Source organism: Saccopteryx bilineata, chromosome 7, assembly GCF_036850765.1.
Source record: "Saccopteryx bilineata isolate mSacBil1 chromosome 7, mSacBil1_pri_phased_curated, whole genome shotgun sequence".
Lineage (NCBI taxonomy): Eukaryota > Metazoa > Chordata > Mammalia > Chiroptera > Emballonuridae > Saccopteryx > Saccopteryx bilineata.
Genome location: NC_089496.1, coordinates 71,252,601 through 71,277,944, shown reverse-complemented (window position 1 = coordinate 71,277,944; position 25,344 = coordinate 71,252,601). Strand labels below are relative to the sequence as shown.

The following is a 25,344-nucleotide window of genomic DNA, read 5'->3' as shown; positions in this document are numbered from 1 at the left end:
ATTTATTTACTTATTTTTAACTTTATTTATTGATTTTAGTGAGGAGAGAGAGAGAGAGAAAAGGATTGGGGCGGCGTGAGAAGCATCAACTGTAGCAGTTGCTTCTTGTATGTGTCTTGACCAGGCAAGCCCCAGGTCTTGAACCAGTGACCTCAGTGTTCCAAGTCAATGATCCATCCACTGTGTAACCACAGGTCAGGCAACACATTATTTTTAAAAGCTGTTTAAAAAAGTAGAGCCTGACCTGTGGTGGCGCAGTGGATAAAGCGTTGACTTGGAAATGCTGAGGTTGCCAGTTCAAAACCCTGGGCTTGCCTGTTCAAGGCACATATGGGAGTTGATGCTTCCAGCTCCCCCCAACCCCTTCTCTCTCTCTCCTTCTCCTCTCTAAAATGAATTAAAAAAAAAAAAAAAGCATGGAGAACACCAAGTATTCTCAGTGGGACAGAAGGCAAGAGGGAGCCTTGAGCCCCTTGCTTACCTTGCGCACTTTGCCTGGTGTGGTGGGTGTCAGTCCTCTCCGCTTGTTGGGTGTTCGGGGAGTACTACCATACAGCATCTCTGTCTCTGTCTGCTTCTTGTTCTTCAGTTGCTGTGTGAAAGTCAGAAGCAAGTGATACATTTCAGGAAGAGAAAATTCTGGGACAGGGTAGGGCCAGAAATCTGGTGCCAAGTCTTTACATCATGGGCACTGGCAGAGTCTGGGCTCCTCACATGACCACCCTTCTGTCTTCCCAAACTTGGCTCACTTACCCTTTCCTGCTTGGCTCGCTCTTTCTCCAATCGATGCATCTCCCACTGTTCGGTCACATACTCCATGAATTTCTGCCCATTTATCACAAATGCTGTTGAATGCTCTTCTTCCCACATTTCGATCTGGGCCTTCAATTCCTCTTCCAGCTGAGACCAGACACAAGACATATTATGGACTTCATATCCTTGATTAAAAACCTAAAGGAAATGATTTCCCCCCCAAAATGATTCCTCCTTCTCCAGAGCATCAGTAAAGCTGACTTCTGGGAGCTGGACCCAATTGGGGAAAGGCCAGAGTAGCCAGAAATCAAAGGCAAGAGATGGTTTGTTCACAACACACGTGAAAGCAAGAAAGGCAAGGACCAGCGCTGGCACTGAGGCTTTGGTGCTGAAACTGAGAGGAGCACCAGAGGGGACCAGCAGCATCCAAGAGGCCGTGTCCAGCGGCAGTAGGACATCTGGGGTCCAGGCTGGAATCTATCTTTTACTAGTCATGAAAAGGTGGGCAAGTTAATTCAATATGCTATTATTATTATTATTAAAATAGTGGATTGTATTTAAGTCCACAGAACTTGCTAAACAGCTTGCTAAGCTTGTATTATTGGCTGAATTGTGCCTACCCCTCATGCCTGTTTATTTGTTGAAATCCTAATTTCCAGTACTGAGAATGTGGTTTTATTTAGACATAAGAGGTAAATAAGTTAAAATGAGGTCATTAGGGTGGATCCTAAATCAATGTGACTTATAAGAGAAACTGTGGCCACAGACACATACAGAAGGAAGACCATGTGAAGACACAGGGAGCAGACAACCATCTCTAAGCCTCAGAAAAAACAGCCCTGCCTAGACCTTGATCTCAGACTTCCAGCCTCCAGATGGTGAGAAAATAAATGTCTGTTGTTTAGGCTGTCCAGTCTGTGATATTTTGTTATGGCTGCCCTAGAAAATACTCTTTGAGATACTCAGTTACTTAGGATAGGAAGACCTAGTATTACTTAATATCCTTGCCTAACTTTCGGAAGGGTAGACAGATTGGAGCAAATGACTCAAACCAAAGAACATCCAAAAAGTGAAGCATTTTATAGCCAAGCACCAAAACTCTTTAACAGTATTACCTTAGGGAGTGTTTTTTGGAGCCTGGCTCGCTGCTTTTCCTCTTTCAGAAGATTTCCTCCGCGGTTTGTGAATCGACGTGGATCTGATGCTTTTCTCTGTGAAAACACATTTCAATCAGAGAAAAACCGTGGGACAGGCAATCAACCAATTACTTCAATTAAGACTCCTTGTACCCTGGCTGGATAGCTTGTTTGGTTAGAGCATCATCCTGAAGTGGAGAAGTTGCCAGTTTGATCCTCAGCCAAGGCACATACAAAAATACAAAAACAGATAGATGTTCCTGTCTCTCTCTAGGGTCAATAAAATAAATAACACAACACAAAACAAACAAACAAAAAAACCCCAAAATACTCCTTGTTATCATACTCAGATGTACAATTTTATTTTTTTTGTATTTTTCCGATGTTAGAAGCAGGGAGGCAGTCACAGACTCCCACAAGTGCCCGACCAGGATCCTCTACCTCCCAACCCCCACCCCGGCATGCCCACCAGGGGGCAATACTCTGCCCATCTGAGGCTTTGTTCCATTGCAACCAGAGCACCCGGGCCAACTTTGCTCCAATGGAGCCTTGCCTGTGTGGGAGGGGAAAAGACCGAGAGGAAGGAAAAGGGAAGGGTGGAGAAGCAGATGGGCGCTTCTCCTGTGTGCCCTGGCTGGGAATCGAACCCAGGACTTCCACACCAGGAGCCGACGCTCTACCACTGAGCCAACCAGCCAGGGTAGGATGTACATTATTAAGGAGACTGAATTTTGCATTCCCACTCCCTCTCAGCAGTGGGAATAGAAGAGGGGTCAGGTCCTAAGTTAGAGAAGTTAGGTATTAGCATGTTCACTGGAGTGCAGGAAAACTAGTGTTTTACTTGTCATCTAAAAAGGAAGACAAGCTTCAATATTTAAGGCACAATGCACTAATTCCCTTTCTTGGTTCAGGTGTGAAAAGATTACATGTCACCTAGAAGAAGTGAGCTATGTGGAGGGACAAGGGGAAGGTCAACACACAAGAGAGTTTGGGGGGGCACCTGTATCTGCCCAGTCACTCTGGCCTATTCAGACACTGCAGCTTAAAGGTAAAAGTTTAAGGGTCATTGATAATTTGGTTTTCATTAAGTTAACCTTCACAAAATGGGTAAGTAAAAAAGTGAAGAATGTTAAGCTTTTTATACTGTTTGTAAAATTTTTGTATTGATTTTTTAAAGAGAGAGACAGAGAGAGATTAATTTGTTTTTCCACTTATTTATGCATTCATTGGTTGATTCTTGTATGTGCCGACCAGGGATTAAACCTGCAACCTTGGCTTATTGGGACCATGCTCTAATGAGCTGAGCTATCTGGCCAGGGGCTTCTTATACTTTTGAACATTTCTGTTTGTTATTCTATCATGTATACAGAAAATCAGAACAGTAACGGGCCCTGGCTGGTTGGCTCAGTGGTAGAGCGTTGGCCTGCCGTGCAGGAGTCCCAGGTTCAATTCCTGGCCAGGGCACACAGGAGAAGCGCCCATCTGCTTCTCCACCCCTCCCCCTCTCCTTCCTCTCTGTCTCTCTCTTCCCCTCCCGCAGCCAAGGCTCCATTGGAGCAAAGTTGGCCCGGGCGCTGAGGATGGCTCTGGTTGCAACACAGCAATGCCCCAGATGGGCAGAGCATCGCCCCCAGTGGGCATGCCGGGTGGATCCTGGTCGGGCGCATGCGGGAGTCTGACTGCCTCCTCGTTTCCAACTTCAGAAAAATATAAAAACAAACAAACAAACAAACAAACAAACAAAAAACAATAAAAAACTAACCTCTGGGGGGAAAAAATCAGAACAGTAATAACTTACAAGTATAAATGAGGTGTGTACACTCAAAATTAGGAACAGATAATCAAAAAAGTACAGAATCAATCTTGACAATCTGGTAGCTAAGCTTGTAAAGAAATTCCATTTCCCTCCCAGCCTGCTTGGATGGTGGCAGCCTATAAACAAAAACTAAAGTGGATGGTAGTTAGTCTCTTATTTTTTCTTAAATATGGGCATGTCAACAAAGGTTACTTTTTGGGCTCTTTATTGACATTTATTCCTCCTCCTCCTCCTTGCTTTCAACTAGAAGTAAGGAGAAACTAAGGATGGGGACACCTGTTCTATAACAGCTGAAAGATCTCACACAGTTCTCTCCACTTCTGAGTTTTAGCTTTCCACTTGTAAATGTGAGGAAGTTGAACTCAGGATTCTCTGAAGGACCCTTCAGGCTCTAAAAATTGCAAAAATGAATCTTAGAACAAGTCTTGAATTTTGTGACAGCATTGCTTCCTCCTAGTCCTGGCCCCAAGCTCTAAAATCCTGAGGGAAACTGTCTGTGCTATGTTGATCAGAAGAAAAGGAATTCTGTATACAAATGTACACCAAAGCCCAAGCAATCTTCTAAGAAAACAGCAAAAGTTGGAATGGTAGAGAATATTAGTTGCCTGGCCCAATATTCATTCTTCTCTCTCTCCTTAGTAACAGAACCCAAATTCCTCTGTGGCAGCAATAACCCCAGCCTCACCAGTGACCGGTGTGGAATGTGAGTAGAGATGCTGCTATAAGAGTCAGGGAAAAGCCCTTAGCAGGTTGGAGGGACAGTACCTTCTTTGTTCCTTTCTCCACCATGCTGCCTGAAACCCTACGGCAGAAGCTCCGGGGCCAACTTGAACCTGAGGATAAGGTTCACCCCTGAGTGGTAGGGAAGGCATGAGCTGGGGAAGCCTGGGACCCCACTGACTGTGGAACTGCCACACCTGTTCTGCACTGCCTACCCATTGAGCTGCTTTATGCCAGAAACCTCTACTGGAAGCCATTTGTTTGGGATCTTCTTCTTTGTGCCTACACACGAGCCTCACAAATACAGATAGGTCAGCAGTAATTTACACTTAATGATGAAACCCAGTAGAGAGCAAAGGAAACTGGACTCTGACTCTATACAGGACACGCTTTCTTTCTTTTTTTAAAAATTTTTCTGAAGTTGGAAACAGGGAGGCAGTCAGACAGACTCCTGCATGTGCCCGACCAGGATCCACCCAGCATGCCCACCAGGGGGCGATGCTTTGCCCATCTGGGACATCGCTCTGTTGCATCCAGAGCCATTCTAATGCCTGAGGCAGAGGCCATGGAGCCATCCTCAGCTCATGGGCCAACTTTGCTCCAATGGAGCCTTGGCTGTGGGAGGGGAAGAGAGAGACAGAGGAAGGAGAGGGGGTGGGGTGGAGAAGCAGATGGGCGCTTCTCCTATGTGCCCTGGCTGGGAATCAAACCTGGGACTCCTGCACACCAGGCCAACGCTCTATCACTGAGCCAACTGGCCAGGGCCTGGACACGCTTTCTTAACATTTCATCATCCTCTAAGGCAGGGGTCGGGAACCTATGGCTTGTAAGCCAGATGTGGCTCTTTTGATGGCTGCATCTGGTTCGCAGACAAATCTTTAATAATAAAAAAAATGTAGGGGACCCGGGTTCGATTCCCGGCCAGGGCACATAGGAGAAGCGCCCATTTGATTCTCCACCCCCGCCCCCCCTCCTTCCTCTCTGTCTCTCTCTTCCCCTCCCGCAGCCAAGGCTCCATTGGAGCAAAGATGGCCCGGGCGCTGGGGATGGCTTCTTGGCCTCTGCCCCAGGTGCTAGAGTGGCTCTGGTCGCGGCAGAGCGAGGCCCCAGAGGGGCAGAGCATCGCCCCCTGGTGGACAGAGCGTCGCCCCTGGTGGGTGTGCCGGGTGGATCCCGGTCGGGCGCATGCGGGAGTCTGTCTGACTGTCTCTCCCCATTTCCAGCTTCAGAAAGAAAAAGAAAAAAAAATAAATAATAATAATAAAAAAAATGTTAAAAATATAAAACATTCTCTCCTGACCAGGCGGTGGCAGTGGATAGAGCGTCGAACTGGGATGCGGAGGACCCAGGTTCATGACTCCGAGGTCACCAGCTTGAGCACGAGTTCATCTGGTTTGAGCAATTTCTCCAGTGTTTGGACCCAAGGTCGCTGGCTCAAGCAAGGGGTTACTTGGTCTGCTGAAGGCCCACAGTCAAGGCACATATGAGAAAGCAATCAATGAACAACTAAGGTGTTGCAACGCGCAAGGAAAAACTAATGATTGATGCTTCTCATCTCTCTATTCCTGCCTGTCTGTCCCTGTCTATCCCTCTTCTGACTCTGTCTCTGTAAATAAAAAAACACAACACCCCCTCCCAAAAAAAATATATAAAGCATTCTCATGTATTACAATCCACTCATTTCCTACTGCTCATGTTAATGGTTGCAGGTGGCTGGAGCCAATCACAGCTGTCCTCCGGGACAATATCAAATTTTTATTGGATAATGCGTCGTAATGTACACGGGTCGTTGTATGGCTCTCACGGAATTACACTTTAAAATATGTGGTGTTCATGGCTCTCTCAGCCAAAAAGGTTCCCGACCCCTGCTCTAAGGAAAACAGGAAAATGAGGGCAGTACCTCAAACTCTAAGAAAAGCCTCCAGCTTTCTTCCCACCTCTTCACGCCTTCAAAGAGTTCTTTGTGAACCTCATAGTAGTTTTTTAACTGCACGATCTCAGCATTATGGAGCTGGAGCAGACTTTCTGTGTAGTCCTCTGTAAGACATAAGTCCAGTAGTTTTTAAAAATTTCTCCAGTGTTTCGTATCTTAACTTATTAACCACTTATTCCTTCAAATAAAAATAAATTATTCCTCATTATAGAAAAATGTTACAGAAATAAGTAAACATGTGGGTACCAAAAGCCAGGTTTGTCACCATCAGCCTGGTCGGACTAGGGAGTCAGGGACTAGAGCACGGACTGCGATGACTAAGACTCTCATACTTCTGTGTCATCCTTCGCCTTGTCTTAGGTTTTTTCATGTCCTCCCTTTCCACCCTGCCCAGTAGAGTGTTGGGTTGCCGAAAATATCCCAAATGTGTAATTTAGTAGACAGCCTCATCTTTATATTCAGGTCAGACTAGAATTCTATCGGGCTCTGGGTCAGACTCTGTGGGCTCAAATGTGAGCTCTGCCCTTTACCTACTGTGCCTCTGGTTCGAATTACTCAACATTTATGCACCTTTGTGTCATCTCTTGACATGGAGAGTGAGATAATATCATTAAGAGTTTGAGCCTGACCAGAAGGTGGCGCAGTGGATAGAGCATTGGACCGGGATGTGAAAGACCCAGGTTCGAGACCCTGAGGTCACCAGCTTGAGTGCGGGCTCATCTGGTTTGAGCAAAAAAGCTCACCAGCTTGAGCCCAAGGTCGCTGGCTTGAGCAAGGAGTTATTCGGTCTGCTGAAGGCCCACGGTAAAGGCACATATGAGAAAGCAATCAATTAACAACTAAGGTGTCACAAAGCGCAACGAGAAACAAATGATTGATGCTTCTCATCTCTCCGTTCCTTTCTGTCTGTCCCTGTCTATCCCTCTCGCTGACTCTCTGTCTCTGTAAAAAAAAAAAAAAAGAGTTTGACAGTTTGACATTGGCCTGACCAGGCAGTGGCACAGTGGATCTAGTGTCAACATGAGATGCTGAGGATCCAGGTTCGAAACCCCAAGGTCACTGGTTTGAACAAGGGATCACTGGCTCAGCTGGAGCCCCCTGGTCAAGGCGCATATCAGAAAGCAATTAATGAACAACTGAGGTGCTGCAACTATGAGCTGATGCTTCTCACCTCTCTCCCTTCGTGTCTGTCTGTCCCTCTCTTTCTAAAAAAAAGTCTGACATTGTACCTGGCATATAGTAAGCAAGCACCTGATAAACTTGAGCTCACAACAACAGGGTAGTGATATACTGCTTCAGAAATAAAAGAAATGCTATTTCTCAACAGCATTTCCAAATGCTCGTTTATACAGGAATGTCAATATATGCTGAATGGCTTGAAAAGGTAAATATATCTGTCCTACAGGACATACTTCCTGGTGAAAGTGTTCTTTTTTTATAAGTGCAGGCCACATGAAGACCATCGCTTTTGTACTAACCATCATAGTAAGGAGCGAAAGCTTGTCTCTGCTCCTGGCTGTAGAAACACTGGTCCCAGTACTTAGCAATCTCCACTCGTATGGCCTCAATCACTTTCTCCATGTTTTGCATTTTCAATTCTTCTAAACGATCCACTTCTAACTGCAGCTGAAATACAAATTGCTGTTAAGGGTGCTACTTACACTTTCATGAGCTTTGCAAAAATTTCGCCTTTTAATAAAATTACAGCACTGAACCAGAGGCAAATTGACTCTTTATACCAATGCTATTATAGGAGCCAGGAACCTAAGAAACACATACAAAGAATAAAAGATGAGCAGGCTACTAATACGTTTTCCTGGTGTTTGTTTTAAAATCGGCTTGCTCCAGGCAGAAGTTGGTAAAGACATGAGACCAAACACAAAAATGCTTGTAGAGACTGCTGACCCAGCACCTTATGGGTTTCCTACCGCTTTCTTGACCTTGGCCTTCGACCCAGTCATAACCATGGCGACAGCTTCTCTCTCTTCTGCTGGTGTTTGCAACCTGTCCCAGAGCTCCCGGATCTGAGCACGCAGCCCCTCACACACTGCTTCATTCTGTGATATTCGTATTTGCAGCTGCAGCAAGGAAAGACAGTGGTTCTGGCCAAAGCAGCAGAGGCCAGCCCTCTTGTCTCCCACAAAGAAATATTGACCCACATGCAGAAAAAGCACTTTTACAAGATTGTGAAGAGGTATGTTTTCATGATTTCTGAACGTAAACTGTAAGACTGTCATTATGGTGGGATCACAGACCCCAAGAATTCGGATTCAAATTTTAAATTAAAAATCTTTTTTAATAAAACACCAACTCAATGACTATTATTTCATCCATAATTTCAATTTTATATTCTTAAAGCTATGTATAAGTTTTTTGTTAAAAAGAGAAACCAAGGTTGTATATCATATAATACTATCTTCATCCCCCCTCATTTTCTTAACTAACATTAGCTCCTTATGTAAGAGTGCAAGAAAAAAAGAAACAGGTCACTTTTTTCAAATTGCCAGATACTATGAAGATGAGATCCCAGTCCATATTTCGAGTAGACATTACCTGCTGTAGCAACTTTTGTAGTGTTGCAATATTCTCCAAAGATAAACAAAAGGCATCTTCATCCTCACACACCACGTCTCTTTCAAAGCTTGTGTCTGGGGTGTGATCTAATTCTTCCATACACAGTATGATCTGTCTCTTTATGTTGACAAATTCCTCACGCCGAGATGCCTATTAAACAAAATGGTTACAAGATACCTACAGGAAAGTCAAACTGACTTTTCGGAAGTATGGATGCAAGCAGTATACCTTGGTTTCCCTCAGCGTTGCCACGTGTTGCTTAAACTGGTTCAGCTCTTGTAAAGTGGGAACACAGTCACCGTCAATGTCATAGCGTGGCATGCAAAGAATTTCACACAGCTCTTGATCTTGCTCTTGAAGTAGTTTCAGTTCATGTTTTCTCTCTTTTTTCTGTTTTCGCATCAGTTCTACCTGAGTACGCAAATCCTTTTCTAGTTGCAGGATGGTAGGCTCTCCTTCTTCCTGTATAAAATGACGTACCATTGTTACAAGGTTCCAAGTGGACTTCCTCAAAGGAAGACTAGGACAATAAAAGCTAAATTGACAGACTTTCAGGTAAACTTACAAAGAAGTCAATTCATGGACACAGACTATAGTACAAAAAAGGGACCTAAGGAAGGTCTCTAAGATCTCCACTAAGGAAAAGTACCAGGTACCTTGTGCAAGAGGTAAAAATTGGCTGGAGGGTCTGGCCGGTTGGCAGAGTGGTATAGTGTCATCCTGGCATGCCAAGTCCCAGGTTTGATCACAAGCCAAGGCACACAGAAGCACCCATCTGCTTCTCCACCCTTCTGCAGCCAAGGCTCCATTGGAGCAAAGTTGGCCCGGGCGTTGAGGATGGCTCCATGGCCTCTGCCTCAAGCACTAGAATGGCTCTAGTTGAAAAGGAGCAAAGGCCCAGGTGGGCAGAGCACTGCCCCCTAGTGGACTTGCTGGGTGGATCGCAGTCAGGCGCATGCAGGAGTCTGTCTATCTCTCAGCTTCTCACTTAAGAAAAAAATACAAAAAAAAATTGGCTGGAAAGTATGCTTTGAGTTAGGGTAGTATATTTAGCTATAACTAAATGTTCATCCCAATCCTAAATCTATCACCTAAGCAATAAAAGTCAATGTAGTATATCTTACTCTACTCTTAACTGACAAACAAAAAAGGGGGCTATTATATGCCTATAAATTTTACTCAACATTGGTGAACTAAGAATTGTCATTTAATCTAAGAGAGATATATCACTGTATACCTTTCTCACCCAATTTCACACTGAAACTTTTTAAAAAAGACTAAAGAAACTTTCCAAAATCAATGATATTTATACCATTTCTGTTGGTTCCAAGAAACTCCACTGATGTCATGATCTGCCTGATTGCCCTTGGCTCTCAGGTACGAATTACCCTTAACCGTATTGTGTGTGTGTGTGTGACAGAGACAGAGAGATAGGGAGAAGGACAGACAGGGACAGACAGGCAGGAAGGGAGAGATGAGAAGCATCAATTCTTTGTTTCAACTCCTTAGTTGTTCATTGATTGTTTCTCATATGTGCCTTGACTGGGGGGCTACAGAAGAGCAAGTGACCCCTTGCTCAAGTCAGCAATTTGGGTTTCAAGCCAATAACCTTTGGGCTCAATCAGTGACCACGAGGTCATGTCTATGATTCCACACTCAGGCCAGCAACGCTGCGCTCAAGCTGGTGAGCCTGTGCTCAAGCCGAATGAGCCCACACTCTAGCTGGTGACTTTGGGGTTTCAAACCTGGGTTCTCTGCGTCCCAGTCTGATGCCTATCCACTGTGCCACCACCTGGCCAGGCTACCCCTTAACCTTTTAAAGGCAGTTTCCCCCTCACAGGCTGGCTCCATCTAGAACCAACATAGTCAGTTCTTCTTGTCATAGGGAAAGGAACTGGAGAACCTAATGGTACCTAAAGCTATCATGTGTTGTCCCTGCACTCACATCTATTTTAATTACCCTCATAAGCTCCACATTCGTCTTCATTTTTGATTCCAACATTGTTTTTCCTGGTTCTCACCAGGGATGTTCACTGGTTTCAGCCTTGCTGGTTGCCCTCATTCAAGGCCCTGACTTGTGCTGGTCCACAACACAGCAAGCAACCTCTCTGCTAGAAATACACAATCCTGAAATGCTCCAAATTTAACTGTGCTCTCCTGATACCCAAGCTTTAGAGACATTTCTTCTCAAATGACTATTTGGGCTAGCTCAGTGGTGTGTACCTTTCAGTATGAAGGAGCCCACAAAGGCAAGCTTTTGGGTAACTTTCCTTTATATCACTAGTCACTTGTGCTTAAGTAGCTCTTTTCATTTTCTTTCAAAGAAAAGAAATGGAACAGTATCATGTATACCTAACTTTTCCTCCGAGTTTAGAAAATGTTTTATATGCCTCAAAGACTGATACCAAGAGGAAGTGTGTTTTAGATTAAAGCATGTCAACATTCATTAGTGGTTTCATCTCTCAACAGGGCAATTTTTTACACAAGAAAAAATGGCCCTGGACAGTTTGACTCTGTGGATAGATTCGGCATGGTGTTTGGATGTCCCAGGTTCGATTCCCAGTCAGGGCACACAAGAGAAGAGATCATCTGCTTCTCTCCCCTTTCTCTCCTGCAGCCAGTGGACTGATTAGTTTAAGCATCAGCCCTGGGCGCTGAAGATAGCTTGGTTGGTCCAAGCACCAGACTCAGGCATAAAAATACCTCAGGCTAGTTCAAGCTTCAGTCCCAGATAAGGGTTGCCAGGTAGATCCCAGTCAGGGTGCATATGGAAGACTGTCTCTCTATCTCCCCTCCTCTCATTTGGAAAAAGAAAAAAAAAAAAAAAGATGGCTGGAACTAGTTGACTAGGCAGCACGTTTCCCCCACCCCTCATGTCCAGGACCACCCAAACACGGAAACCTTCCACTGCAGCCCCATGACAAAGTTCCTTTCTAAATCTCAGACCCATACAGGAGCCTGAGACCCTGCCGTCTGTGTACCTGGAATGGCTCAACATGTAACTCGCTGCACAGGGTGGCCAGCTCTTTTTGACAGATGGATATGCTTTTGATGAGCCTTTCCTTCAGGCTTTCCTCTTCAGCAATCATCATACCCAGGAGGTCCTACAAGAGAGAAAACAGTCCCACAAGTTAGGGGCTAGGTTCCCAGGCTACAGTCACTTCTCCAGGACCTGCAGTGACAGCGAAAGAATGGGAACTGAAGTCTCAAGTAGCTCTGCAGCCTGCAAGCCTGTTTCTAAGGCAGTTGCTGGGGGGAGGTTGAAGCAACGGCTGAGTCATGGGCCCAGCCTGGTGTTTATCTATAAAGCACTCTCTGATAAGTGTCCTGCCTGCAACTCTCCATTTTGGAGTTTATTTCCCAAAGAACCCAACCTGCAACTGCAACGTGCTTTACTGTGAGTCTTCTCTGCATTTGTCTTGTTGAATAATCAAATCAGCAGGCCCCCAACTATTGCTACAGTTTGCCTCCACTGCAAGTATGGTGGCATTATGCCCATAGATGCACAAACTCACGCTATAGAAACAAAATGACGGCCATGGCTGGTTGGCTCAGTCGTAGAGCATTGGCCCGGCATGTGGAAGTCTCAGGTTCGATTCCCGGCCAGGGCACACAGGAAAAGCACCCATCTGCTTCTCCACCCTTTCCCCTCTCCTTTCCCTTTATCTCTTTCTTCCCTTCCCGCAGCCAAGGCTCCATTGGAGCAAAGTTGGCGTGGGCGCTGAGGATAGTTCCATGGCCTCCTCTTTGGTTGCTAGAATGGCTCTGGTTGCAACAGAGCAACTGCCCAAATGGGCAGAGCATCGATCCCTAGTGGGTATGCGGGTGGATCCCAGTCCAGCACACATGGAGTCTGTCTCTCTGCCTCCTCACTTCTCATTCAGAAAAATAGAAAAATACAAAAAAAAAAAAAAGGAATAAATAAAAATGCCTTGCACAGAAAAGTCAAACAAGTAGTAAATAACTGAAATAAGATTTGAAATCAGGTCTGTCTTAGGGGAAAACCAGTGCAGTGTTCATTTCTGGAGTGGCTGTGGGAGTCTGGGCTACATAAACTGAGTCCCAGGCTTTCTGAAGAAGGAAAGAAGAGTAGACATCAGAGTGAGTAAAAACACAGGAGCCAAGGACACAGCATGAAGTTATTCATATTCTCTCAGTGCAAGCCATTTTGTTCCCGTGGGAGAATACTGACTTTGCCTGCTGCAATGAATGGACAGTGTGCCTTCAGATACCATGGCAGTCACTCAAATGAAAGCTGAATGTTTCTGCATGAGAGGTTCTGATAAATACTGGGACAGTAACAACTGGTAAAAAAAAAAGAGGAAGATAAAGTTGAAAAACAGAGAAAAAACAGTTTGGGGCCAACAGGGAGAAAAAAAACCCAAACTAACAAATAACATCAAAACACTAATAATTTCAAATTTTTAAGGAAGGACTTAGAATCCAGGAAGAGCCTGTGGTACCTCAGTGTCACTTTGACATGCTTTCTCCGATAGACATGAAGGTCCTTACCCATTTCCCAATGCAAAGACACCAGCACTAAACTCACCTTGATATGCTTCTTTACTACTTCAGTTCTTTGTAATCGCTGGTCCTCAGGAATCCCAATTAACTCCCATATTTTTCGAAGGTGACTCAGGGCGTTTTGGAGACATTCCATGGACTCCTCCGCAAGCACCTCACTGAGAAGAGAAGCCAGCTGCATGAGCCACTATTTTATCCAGCATGCTAATTTAACTGTTAGAATAAACTTGGATATTCGCCAGGGGTTGGGAACCTATGGCTCGTGAACCAGATGTGGCTCTTTTGATGGCTACATCTGGCTCGCAGACAAATCTTTAATAATAAAAAATAAAATGTTAAAAATATAAAGCATTCTTGCCTGACCTGTGGTGGCGCAGTGGATAAAGCGTTGACCTGGAAATGCTGAGGTCGCCGGTTTGAAACCCTGGGCTTGCCTGGTCAAGGCACATATGGGAGTTGATGCTTCCAGCTCCTCCCCCCTTCTCTCTCTCTGTCTCTCTCTCCCTCTCTGTCTCTCCTCTCTAGAAATGAATAAATAAAAATTTAAAAAATATATATATATAAAGCATTTTCGCCTGACCAGGCGGTGGCGCAGTGAATAGAGCCTCGGACTGTGATGTGGAGGACCCAGGTTCAAGACCCTGAGGTTCCCAGTTTGACCACAGGCTCATCTGGTTTGAGCAAAAAGCTCACCAGCTTGGACCCAAGGTCGCTGGCTTGAGCAAGGAGTTACTCAGTCTGCTGAAGGCCCGTGGTCAAGGCACATATGAGAAAGCAATCAATGAACAGCTAAGGTGTCGCAATGCGCAACGAAAAACTAATGACTGATGCTTCTCATCTCTCCGTTCCTGTCTGTCTGTCCCTGTCTATCCCTCTCTCTGACTCTCTCTGTGTCTCTGTAAAAAAAAAACAAAACATTCTCATGTATTACAATCCACTCATTTCCTACTGCTCATGTTCATGGTCGCAGGTAGCTGGAGCCAATCACAACTGTCCTATGGAACACCACCATATTTTTATTGGATAATGCATAACGAACATGAATTGTTGTATGGCTCTCACGGAATTACATTTTAAAATATGTGGCGTTCATGGCTCTCTCAGCATAAAAGGTTCCCGACCCCTGTTCTAACCTAATCCAAGGAATATACCTATTGGTTACTGGGAGCAAAGCAAAAAGAATTACTAAATAAGGTTTTATGGGAAAATCCTATAGAAGAATCTCTTTTTACTTTAGAAAGCCAGGTCACCTTAAGAAGGGTCATAGAGCCTGACCAGGTGGTGGCGCAGTGGAGGACCCAGGTTCAAAATCCCGAGGTCACGGGTTTAAAAACAGGCTCACCAGCTTGAACGTGAAGTTGCTGGCTTTAGCACGGGATCATAGACATGACCCATGGTCACTCGCTTGAGCCCAAAGGTTGCTGGCTTGAAGCACTAGGTCGCTGGATTAAGCAAAGGGTCACTCGCTCTGCTGTAGCACCCCTTCCGTATCAAGGCACATATCAGAAAGCAATCAATGAACTAAGGAGAATAAAAAAGGAGCCGCAGCAAAGAATTGATGCTTCTCATCTCTCCTTTCCTGTCTGTCCAGATCTGTTCCTCTTTCTGTCTGTCTCAGAAAAAGGGTCACTACACCGACAAAAAGAAGTCCAGATTTTCTTGAAGCCAAGGACTGCCACATAACTTATTTCCAGAACAGTGAAATGTATTGACCCTGGTGGGTTGGTTCAGTAGATGGAGCATCTGCCACGCATATGAATGTCCTGGGTTCGATTTCCATCAAGGCACACAAGAGAACCAATCACCTGGTTCTCTCCCCCTCCCGCTTCTCTATCTCTTCTTCTCCAGTAGCCAGTGGCTGAATTGGTTCTAGCATGGCACTGGGTGCTCAGGATGGCTGGTTGGTTAACCTCATCAACCTCAGGCACTAAAAATAGCTCCCCAGCATCCTCCACAGGCATCCCTCCCAGAGTCGGGTTGTGTGGGGTGGATCCCAGTGAGGGAGCATGTGGGAGTCTCTCATCTCCTCTCATTTTAAAATAAACATATAAAAAATAAAATGTATTTATAACTAAATGGTTCAGATACTGAACCAACTGGGGAAATTACTTTAACAGAACCTCCAAAAGAGGAAACTAATCTTGAAATTTAATGTTTGTTTTAGAACATTCCAATACAACTTCAGGCCTTTTCCGGTCAGGAATATCCTTTATGCACAAGCTGGAATTTAGCCTTTACACAATATTACTTTAAAAAGGGGGCCTTGTAATGTTAAGTACGAACCCCTGTAATTCTCCTATCCTTTCCATAAAAACCAAAAACAAAACACCCAATGGAAAAGAATGGAGATTTTGTACAGGATCCCTCAGCTCTATAGGGAGGAGCAGGGGTTGGGAGCGGGCAAGACAAGTTCCTTGTTAGCAGTGTCCTGTGGGAGGAAAGGGGAAACTCAAGGCCTAGAGTAGAAGCAGACAGGGTAGGGGGCTGACCAACCTAGTGCAGGAACTAGGCAAGGTGAGGAAGGAAGAAAAGTGGGTGTGAGCCATATTTGGTGAGACACAGGTTGTTTGGGGCATCTTGGGGCCAAGCAGTCCTTTCCATTGGCCACACCTGCTGCTGCTGCTGCTGCTGCAGCCAGTACAGTGGAGTGGGCATGTCAGAGTGAGATGTGGCTCCCGCTCTTACAGCCAGGGGAGTCCTCCCAGGCCCCTTAGTGGGAAGTCAGAGGAAGGAATAGGGAATAAAGGACCCCCCAAACCAGGAGCTCAGTCAGCAATGTCCTTGTTACTGAGATTTGGGGACCCAGCAGGGACAGGGTGCGGCTAGGTGGGAAGTCAGCTTTGTCCAGGAGTGCAAGTGAATGAACGCACGTGGGTGAATGAGGTCTCTGGGAAAGCAGACCAGAGGAAAATTGCTCCCCACTGGGAGCACCGGGGCCCCGCAGAAGCTGCTGTGCTGTAGCGATGTAGTACGGACCGGCTCAGTCCTGTGTGGGCCTGGGGAAGGGGCTGCCGGGCTGCTGGGAGCGACAGAGCTGGGCGCCTAGAACCGACCCAGCTCCGCCGTCGCTGGGGGCAAAGCGGGTGCCTTCTTGGAGCCGCGCCAGCGCAAGGAACACCTGGGCTCGGAGCCCCGCTTAGAGGACTGGATCTCTCTTAACACAAAATTATTTTCTTTAATTTTCATTTTAGAAGTGAGAAAACTCATATTCAACATCTTGCCCAAAGTCACATGGCTAGTAAGTTACAGTATGACGAAATCAAGTCGGACATCGCTTCCCCAGTATTGTCTGATGAGTTAAAAGAATCGGGAAAGGCCTGACCTGTGGTGGCGCAGTGGATAAAGCTTCAACCTGGAAATGCTGAGGTCGCCGGTTCGAAACCCTGCGCTTGCCTGGTCAGGGCACGTGTGGGAGTTGATGCTTCCAGCTCCTCCCCCCTGTCTCTCTCTCTCCTCTCTCTCTGTCTCTCTCTCTGTCTCTCTCTCTCCCTCTCTCTCTCCTCTCTAAAATGAATAAAAAAAAAAAAAAAAAATTAAAAAAAAAAAAAAAAGAATCGGGAAATAATTCCTTAAACGCAGTTCCTTACCTTGCAAGGAAACGAAGCTAACTTTCCAATTCAAGTAAAATGTTAAAACTGCGGCCGAGATACAGGGGAAACAACTATAAATAGCAACTTCACGGCTTCATATGAATACAAACGAGACACGCCGACCCTCAGACTTGGGACTCAATTCGAGCGTTTTAGCCCTGCGGCCAAGCAGCCCCTGTGTTGACACGGAGCCGGCGGGGAGGTGGGGCTCCGGGCGCCGGCGCTGTGGGCCCGACGCGCCTGCTCAGCCCGTCCACCTGTGGCCCCTGCCGGCATTTGCGCTCTACCTCACCCGGGCGGTGGGGATCTGCGAGGGGGTCCGTGGCCGCCGGGAAACTGAGCGTCACGCCCGGCCTCCGCCCCGCTGAGCCCCTCACCGCCGCCAACCCTGCCCGGCCGAGCCCGGCCTCACTCGGACGCGGCCAGGGCTGAAGTGACACTCTAGGCCCTGGCCCGGGTGAGGGTGCTCCTCGAAGCCCGCACCTGCTCAGGGCCTGGGACTTGTGTCGCTCCCTCCCGCGCCCTTCAACTCCCCGGTAGCCTGCACCTTCTCCTCATGGCGGACGCTCGCTGCAACCGGAATTCGAGGTCCACCATCCACTCCACACGGAACTGAGCACTGCAACCAACCGAACAGCACCAGGGTTCGCACAGGATTACCGGTTCACGAGCCGTTAGACACCCGCGGGATTTCAAACCAAGCCAGGAGGCAGTGCAGCCCTCCGATTGGTACCCCGTCCCGTCGCTCCTCGAGAAACTCCGCCCTAGCCCCACCCCCAGCGGCGCACCGCACCGCAAGTGCGCAGTCAGTCTCAGCTGCAAAGGGGCTGGGATCGCCACCCGCACCTGTCTCCAAGAGGATCCAGGCCTTGGTCGGAGCCCCGCTTGCCACGCCCCAGTGCAGTTTTGATTCAAAGTGCGCTTTGCCTCAGGGAGGACGCTAGGAAAGGGCGGATAGTGCGGCTCTTTGGGCCTTTTGGTGTGACGTCTAAAGGGCTTCACTGTCAGCAGCGGCTGGGTGTGGCAAGACCCGGATTAAAAGAAAGGTCTGAGTCTTGTTTCTCAAATAGAGATCCTGGGAATTGATCTTCGGTGGCAATATTCCCCAGATGTAGGAAACCGTGCCCTAAAGGGGGAAAATATTCTGGCATGTGGATATTTAATAATTTAAGTATTTTGCTATTGATGGATACTTGGATTGTAATTTGTACAAATAAATGTACTCAGAAGTCTTTGCCTCATGCATCGTTTTAAGGTTGATTCCTACAAGTGTAACTACTAAATGCTCCCTTTCCAAACAATACTGCAGTCCCCATGGGACAAAGGACTGGAAATTGAAAATAACTGCAAAGGGGGGGAAAAGGAAAGAAAAACACTGCCTTAGGAGACCCTATGAGTGTGGTAAGGTACCAAAGAATTGCAAAAATTAGTATTTGTTGGTCAAATAAGTTTGTAAATATGATGTATATGTTTGCTCGCTTATAGTTTGCATTGGGTGTGGGGGACAGGCTGTAAGCCGGCAGAGTCACTTTAGCCGAAGGCTTAGTTTTTTGTTTGTTTGTTTGTTTTTACAGAGACAGAGAGAGAGAGAGAGAGATAGGGACAGACAGAAACAGAGAGATGAGAAGCATCAGTCATCAGTTTTTCATTGTGACACCTTAGTTGTTCATTGATTGCTTTTTCTCTCATATGTGCCTTGACCTTGGGCCTTCAGCAGACCGAGTAACCCCTTGCTCGAGCCAGCGACCTTGGGCTCAAGTTGGTGAGCCTTGCTCAAACCAGATGAGCCCACGCTCAAGCTGGCGACCTCGGGGTCTCGAACCTAGGTCCTTGGCATCCCAGTCCGACGCTCTATCCACTGCGCGACTGCCTGGTCAGGCCTAAGGCTTAGTTTTAAGACTAAGCCTTCCCACCCTAAGTGACTTTGTATCAGAGATTTCCTTGTTTGTATATTGCATTAAAGGTTTTGATTTCTACACTATAAAAAGGGGCAGAGGAGCCCATGCTAGAGGAGAGCAGAGAAAGGCCACATGGAAGAGAGGAGAAGCAGCCAAGATGGCGGGGTGCTGAAGGAGAAGCCAGTTTGTGCAGAGAGAAGGAGATGGGGAACAGAGGTGAATAAGGCTGGTGAGGTAGAAAACTGATTCTAGGAAAACTTGGATAAGTCAGTGGCTTTGGGAGCCCTGAACGGAAAGGGAAGTGTTTTCCCACTGTGTGTATTTCTTGCCCACCAGGTACAAGCTAGGATTAAAGCTAATGGCCCACCAGTTCCTGGCTCCATTGATTCATTACCGTCTGTCCGAATCAAATGCAAACCTACATGGGCCAGGCGGCTGTGATGGTGGCTGTGGTTACGGGGTTTATAGTATTTTAGGAGAGAAAGTCAGGTTTCTTGTCCTGTCCTTTCCCTTAGAGCAGGGGTCTCAAACTTGTGGCCCATGGGCCGCATGCGGCCCACCGAACAATTTTGTGCGGCCCGCAGACTAATCCACGAAGTTCAAAATATTTTGGATAAAATTAAGTAAGCCTAGAGGCCTACTTGTATTTTTCATTTCTCTAGCATCCTAGCTAGATATTAGCTTAGTTAACAGCAGTTGTGATGCGAACTACAGTTTCTGGTCGTTTTGTGACACTGAGTAAACTGCATGTACGATTGTGCTTGTACTGATTTTTTTTTTTGTTTTCAACTGCAGTGAGAAAAGTGTTGCGTAACAGTTGCCTTTTGTAGACCTAGTGCGGCCCACCAAAGGGCTGTGATCTTGCTCTGCGGCCCACATGCTGAGTTGAGTTTGAGACCCCTGCCTTAGAGAATGGAAGGAAAAGGATATGGGAGTTTTTGTGATTTACAAGGACAACTAGGTCATTTAGTTTAACTATAATTCTCTGAAAAGATTAAGGTTATCTGAAGAACTTCCTTTCCCTTTTTTTTTTAAACATCTTTTTTTTTTTAATTTTTATTTTATTTATTCATTTTAGAGAGGAGGGGGGGTAGAGAGACAGAGAGAGAGAGAGAGACAAGGGGGAGGAGCTGGGAGAATCAACTCCCATATGTGCCTTGACCATGCAAGCCCAGGGTTTTGAACCGGCAACCTCAGCATTTCGAGGTCGACGCTTTATCCACTGCGCCACCACAGGTCAGGCCCTTTCCCTTTCAATAAGAGACAAAATTTATATACTACCCTACACTGATTTTAACTCTCCCTCCCTTCCTGGAATCCTGAGAGTAACATATACCTCTAGGCAAAGGAGGGGAGATAGACACTAAAAGACTTATGAATGTCTTTGATATGTAAAACAACATCACTACCATGTTACCTTGAAAGTTTTAATGTTTTTTATAGATCCCCTAGACCAGGTGTGGCCAACAGTTTTTGCCTCCGGGCCAGATTAGAAAGAAAACTTTTTTCACGGACTGGACGAATTATTAAAATTAAAAAATGTTACCCTAGCTGGTTGGCTCGGTGGTAGAGCGTCGGCCTGGCATGCAGGAGTCCTGGGTTCGATTCCCAGCCAGGGCACACAGGAGAAGCACCCATCTGCTTCTCCACCCCTCCCCCTCTCCTTCCTCTCTGTTTCTCTCTTGCCCTCCCGCAGCCAAGGCTCCATTGGAGCAAAGTTGGCCCGGGGGCGCTGAGGATGGCTCTGTAGCCTCTGCCTCAGTCGCTAGAGTGGCTCTGGTTGTAGCGGAGCGACGCCCCAGATGGGCAGAGCATCGCCCCCTGGTGGGCATGCCGGGTGGATCCTGGTAGGGTGCATGCGGTAGTCTGTCTGACTGCCTCCCCGTTTCCAACTTCGGAAAAATACAAAAAAAAAAATGTTAAATACAAAAATGATTCGTTTAAGTAAGCAAAAATTTATTATGTAATTTGTTTATGAATAAATGTAAGTGAGTGAAAAAAAATTTAATATACAATATAATTTTAATAAAAATATAATTACATACTGTATAAATATCCAAACTGTATCAGAATCAATTGAAACTAATTAATTAATAGAATGAGCTTGAAGGGGTTATATCACAAATAAAACAATTATTTCATTTTACAAACAGCCTGGACATGTTTTCAGTTATCAACTGCAGCTATTGTCTATGCTATAATGCCACTTGATTCAGCACACTTGACCACAAAAATAACAAATTGTTTGACCTTGGGCGCGCACTGGCAAACTCCACCTAAAAGAATGTTGGTTTTGTTGTAAAGTGCCAAAAGCTACAATTAATATTAATATTTTAGTTAATTTAAAGGACATTTTATTAATTTGGGCTAGGCATGCAGAAAGATTTTGTAAGTGTAATTTCTATGCTTGTGTGATTAGCATCAAAACTAAGATGGCCAATAGCATTGTGTTGTAAATGCAGAAGAGGAAGGAGACTTGGATTCCCTGACCTTCCCCCTATGGGAGGAGGGGTGAATAGCTAGCCAGGTGCATGGAGGGAGGATTAAGCAGGCCCTTTCCTCTCCCCTCTTTCTTTCTTTTTAAAATTTTTGTATTTTATTTTTTATTTTTATTCATTTTAGAGAGGAGAGGGAGAGACAGAAAGAATGAGAGAGAGAGAGAGAGAGAGAGAGAGAGAGAGAGAGGAGAGACAGAGAGAGAGAAGGGGGGAAGAGCTGGAAGCATCAACTCCCATATGTGCCTTGACCAGGCAAGCTCAGGGTTTCAAACAAGTGACCTCAGCATTTCGAGGTCGACGCTTTATCCACTGTGCCACCACAGGCCAGGTCCCTCTTTCTTTCTTTAATGGGCCATTCACAAACACTTATCCCCTGACACCATGTAAGCTACCCCTCCCCTCCTGAAAGCATGTGGTTAATATATGTATCTCTAAACAAAAGGTATAAATGTATGACATGATGTCAGGTTTCCTCCCCTCCCATGTATAATTAGGAGAATATAAACAGCCCCTGAACTGTTTTGGTGGTCTGCACAATTTGAGTCTGTTGCCCTGTGTCAGCCATATGCGGCTGGCATATTTAATAAATTTCCTCCTTTAATAAAACTTTTCAAAAACTTTTATGGACTACATGCCTCTATGAACACACGTGGATTTGTGGATTTAGTTACTTTACAACAGTTTCACATCGCCGCTAAACGTCAAACAGTTCATATCAAGTACAGATGAGTACAGAAGTTATAAATCTTTAAAATGGAATTAAAAAAAAAAAAAAGTATCCCTTCAACCAATTCTTGGAAGTTAACCCTAGATTAGTCACAAGCAGAATTCTTTTCCGTGTATCACTATCTTCTTAAATATCCCGATTTCCAATAATCAAAGATGCTTCTGCTACTGAGTACCTAAGATTTTAAAGTAGCGGAGAATATTAAAAATTTAATTCGGTAGAGCGTCGGCCTAGCGTGCGGAGGACCCGGGTTCGATTCCCGGCCAGGGCACACAGGAGAAGCGCCCATTTGCTTCTCCACCCCTCCGCCGCGCTTTCCTCTCTGTCTCTCTCTTCCCCTCCCGCAGCCAAGGCTCCATTGGAGCAAAGATGGCCCGGGCGCTGGGGATGGCTCTGTGGCCTCTGCCTCAGGCGCTAGAGTGGCTCTGGTCGCAAGATGGCGACGCCCAGGATGGGCAGAGCAACGCCCCCCTGGTGGGCAGAGCATCGCCCCTGGTGGGCGTGCCGGGTGGATCCCGGTCGGGCGCATGCGGGAGTCTGTCTGACTGTCCCTGTTTCCAGCTTCAGAAAAATGGAAAAGAAAAAAAAAAAAAATTTAATTGCGGGCCACATAAACTCATTATGTGGGCCAGATCCGGACCGCAGGCCGTATGTTGGCCATGCCTGCCCTAGACAAATGTTATAAGCTTGTTAATGATTGTGTCATGCTGTCGTGCTCCCCCCAACTTGTATGTGGTTGTAAAGCCAGTAGCCACGGCCACCATCACAGCCGCCTGGCCCATGTAGGTTCGCATTTGTTTCGGAGAGACAGCAGTGAAACAAGGGAGCCAAGAACTGGTGGGCCATTAGCTTTCATCCTAGCTTGTACCCGGTGGGCAAGAAATACACACAGGGGAAAACACTTCCCTTTCCGTTCAGGGCTCCCAAAGCCACTGACTTATCCGAGTTCCCTAGAATCTAAGATTTCTACCTCACCAGCCTTATTCACCTCTGTTCCCCATCTCCTTCTCTCTGCACAAACTGGCTTCTCCTTCAGCACCCCGCCATCTTGGCTGCTTCTCCTCTCTTCCATGTGGCCTTTCTCTGCTCTCCTCTTTAATGCTAATTTCAGGAACAGAGAGCAAGTTCCCGGTCTGCCCCGTTTTATACTGTAGAAATCAAAACCTTTAATCCAGTATACAAACAAGGAAGTCTGTGATACAAAGTCACTTATCTGAGGCATAATGGAATTCCTTATAAGAGTGCACCACCCCCTATTATGCAACAGTCAAGAGTGAGGGGAAAAGCTTAGTCTTAAAACTAAGCCTTAGGCTATAAGGACCCTGCCTGCTTACAGCCTGTCCCCCACACCCAATGCAAACTATAAGCGAGCAAACATATATATCATATTTACAAACTTATTTGACCAACAGTGGTCAAGGGTATATAACCAGCCTCAGTTATATTTGACACTGCATGATTTAGGTCAGCTATACCCTGTGTACGTCATATGCAGCCAGCTTTTTTTTTTTTTTTTTTTTTTTTTTTTTACTTTTTTAAATTAATTTTTAGAGAGGAGAGAGAATGAGAGAAAGAGAGAGAGAGAGAAGGGGGAGGGAGGAGCAGGAAGCATCAACTTCCATATGTGCCTTGACCAGGCAAGCCCAGGGTTTTGAACCGGCAACCTCAGCATTCCAGGTTGACGCTTTATCCACTGCACCACCACAGGTCAGGCCCAGCCAGCTTATTAATAAATGTCATGGAAGCAAGTACAAGATTTCCAAGAAGGGTGTTGGGGACTGCAAGCTGACAGGGTCTTTGTGGTTTAGATTTTGGGGGGACAGAGGTGTGGGGAACTGGCAGTAAGCTCACAGTCTGCCCAATCCCCCACTTCACTTGTTTGGTAAAGTTGCTAAAGGCTGTTTTTTTCCACATCTCCATGTGTGGTAAGGTGCCAAAGAACTGTAAAACTTAGTATTGGCAACGCTTTTTTTTTTTTTTTACAGAGATAAAGAGAGAGGGATAGACAGGAACGGAGAGATGAGAAGCATCAATCATTAGTTTTTCGTTGCGCATTGCGACACCTTAGTTGTTCATTGATTGCTTTCTCATAGGTGCCTTGACCGTGGGCTTTCAGCAGACTGAGTAACCCCTTGCTCGAGCCAGCGACCTTGGGTCCAAGCTGGTGAGCTTTTTGCTCAAACCAGATGAGCCCACATTCAAACTGGCGACCTCGGGGTCTCAAACCTGGGTCCTCCGCATCCCAGTCCGAGACTCTATCCACTGCGCCACCACCTGGTCAGGCATCTTGAAAGTTTTAACGTTTTTAAAATCCCCTAGACAAATGTTATAAGCTTGTTAATGATTATGTCATGCTGTCCTGCCCCCTCCCCAGGCTGTATGTGGTCAAAGGGTATATAACCAGCCTCTGAGATATATTTGGGGCTGCATGATTTGGGTCAGATATATCCCATGTTAGTCATATGTGGTTGACATATTAATAAATCTCCTTCTTTTAATAAAACCCTTCAAAATTCATCTGGACTTGGTGTCTCCACGTAAACCCGCGGAAGTGAGGTACGGTACTTTATAACACATTAGCTGTGGTGCTGGATTATTTGTACTGGTCGTATCCCCCATGTCTCGGAAAGACTTGAGGCAATTTCCTTTTTTATCCTTTGTTTTGTGAAGTTAAGATGTTATGGCCCTGGCCGGTTAGCTCAGTGGTAGAGCGTTGGCCTGGTGTGCAGGAGTCCTGGGTTCGATTCCCAGCCAGGGCACACAGGAGAAGTGCCCATTTGCTTCTCCACCCCTCCCCCTCTCCTTCCCCTCTGTCTCTCTCTTCCCCTCCCACAGCCAAGGCTCCATTGGAGCAGAGTTGGCCCGGGCACTGGGGATGGCTCTATGGCCTCTGCCTCAGGCGCTAGAATGGCTCTGGTTGCAACAGAGCAATGCCCCAGATGGGCAGAACATCGCCCCTGGTGGGCATGCCAGGTGGATCCTGGTTAGGCACATGCGCGAGTCTGTCTGACTGCTTCTCTGTTTCCAACTTCAGAAAAATCCAAAAAAAAAAAAAATGTTATGTATGGTGGGGTTTTTCTGCACTTGGCAGAATTCTTGGGATGCTTTGGAAATGTGACTTTGGTTTAATGATTTCTGATTTGCTAGTAACCTCATTTTCCATATAAATAAAGCA

At 46.0% G+C, this 25,344-nt stretch overlaps 1 protein-coding gene and 2 non-coding genes across 8 annotated transcripts in view; 1 reads left to right on the top strand and 2 right to left on the bottom strand.

Annotated features, from left to right (window-relative positions):
- PRC1 (protein regulator of cytokinesis 1) overlaps positions 1-17,727 on the bottom strand; it is a 28,408-nt gene extending 10,681 nt beyond the window's left edge. For 4 of the 6 annotated variants that reach the window (XM_066239839.1, XM_066239840.1, XM_066239844.1 and 1 more), the window contains exons 1-11: positions 17,594-17,727; positions 13,482-13,614; positions 11,914-12,036; positions 9,161-9,394; positions 8,912-9,082; positions 8,287-8,436; positions 7,837-7,984; positions 6,326-6,462; positions 1,869-1,964; positions 754-900; positions 482-592 (exon numbers count right to left, since the gene is read on the bottom strand). In XM_066239839.1, coding sequence (XP_066095936.1) covers positions 482-592; positions 754-900; positions 1,869-1,964; positions 6,326-6,462; positions 7,837-7,984; positions 8,287-8,436; positions 8,912-9,082; positions 9,161-9,394; positions 11,914-12,036; positions 13,482-13,614; positions 17,594-17,643 — 1,500 coding nt within the window. In that variant the 5' untranslated portion in view covers positions 17,644-17,727. Of the gene's footprint in view, positions 1-481; positions 593-753; positions 901-1,868; positions 1,965-6,325; positions 6,463-7,836; positions 7,985-8,286; positions 8,437-8,911; positions 9,083-9,160; positions 9,395-11,913; positions 12,037-13,481; positions 13,615-17,043; positions 17,146-17,529 lie in introns of those variants that run through there. The other 2 variants (XM_066239841.1, XM_066239842.1) reach the window with 2 other exon arrangements.
- Positions 2,516-2,591, bottom strand: TRNAQ-CUG (transfer RNA glutamine (anticodon CUG)). Its single transcript has one exon. It is a non-coding gene; the product is annotated as a tRNA-Gln (tRNA).
- TRNAG-GCC (transfer RNA glycine (anticodon GCC)) lies at positions 3,278-3,353 on the top strand. Its single transcript has one exon. It is a non-coding gene; the product is annotated as a tRNA-Gly (tRNA).
- Positions 17,728-25,344: the final 7,617 nt, after the last annotated feature.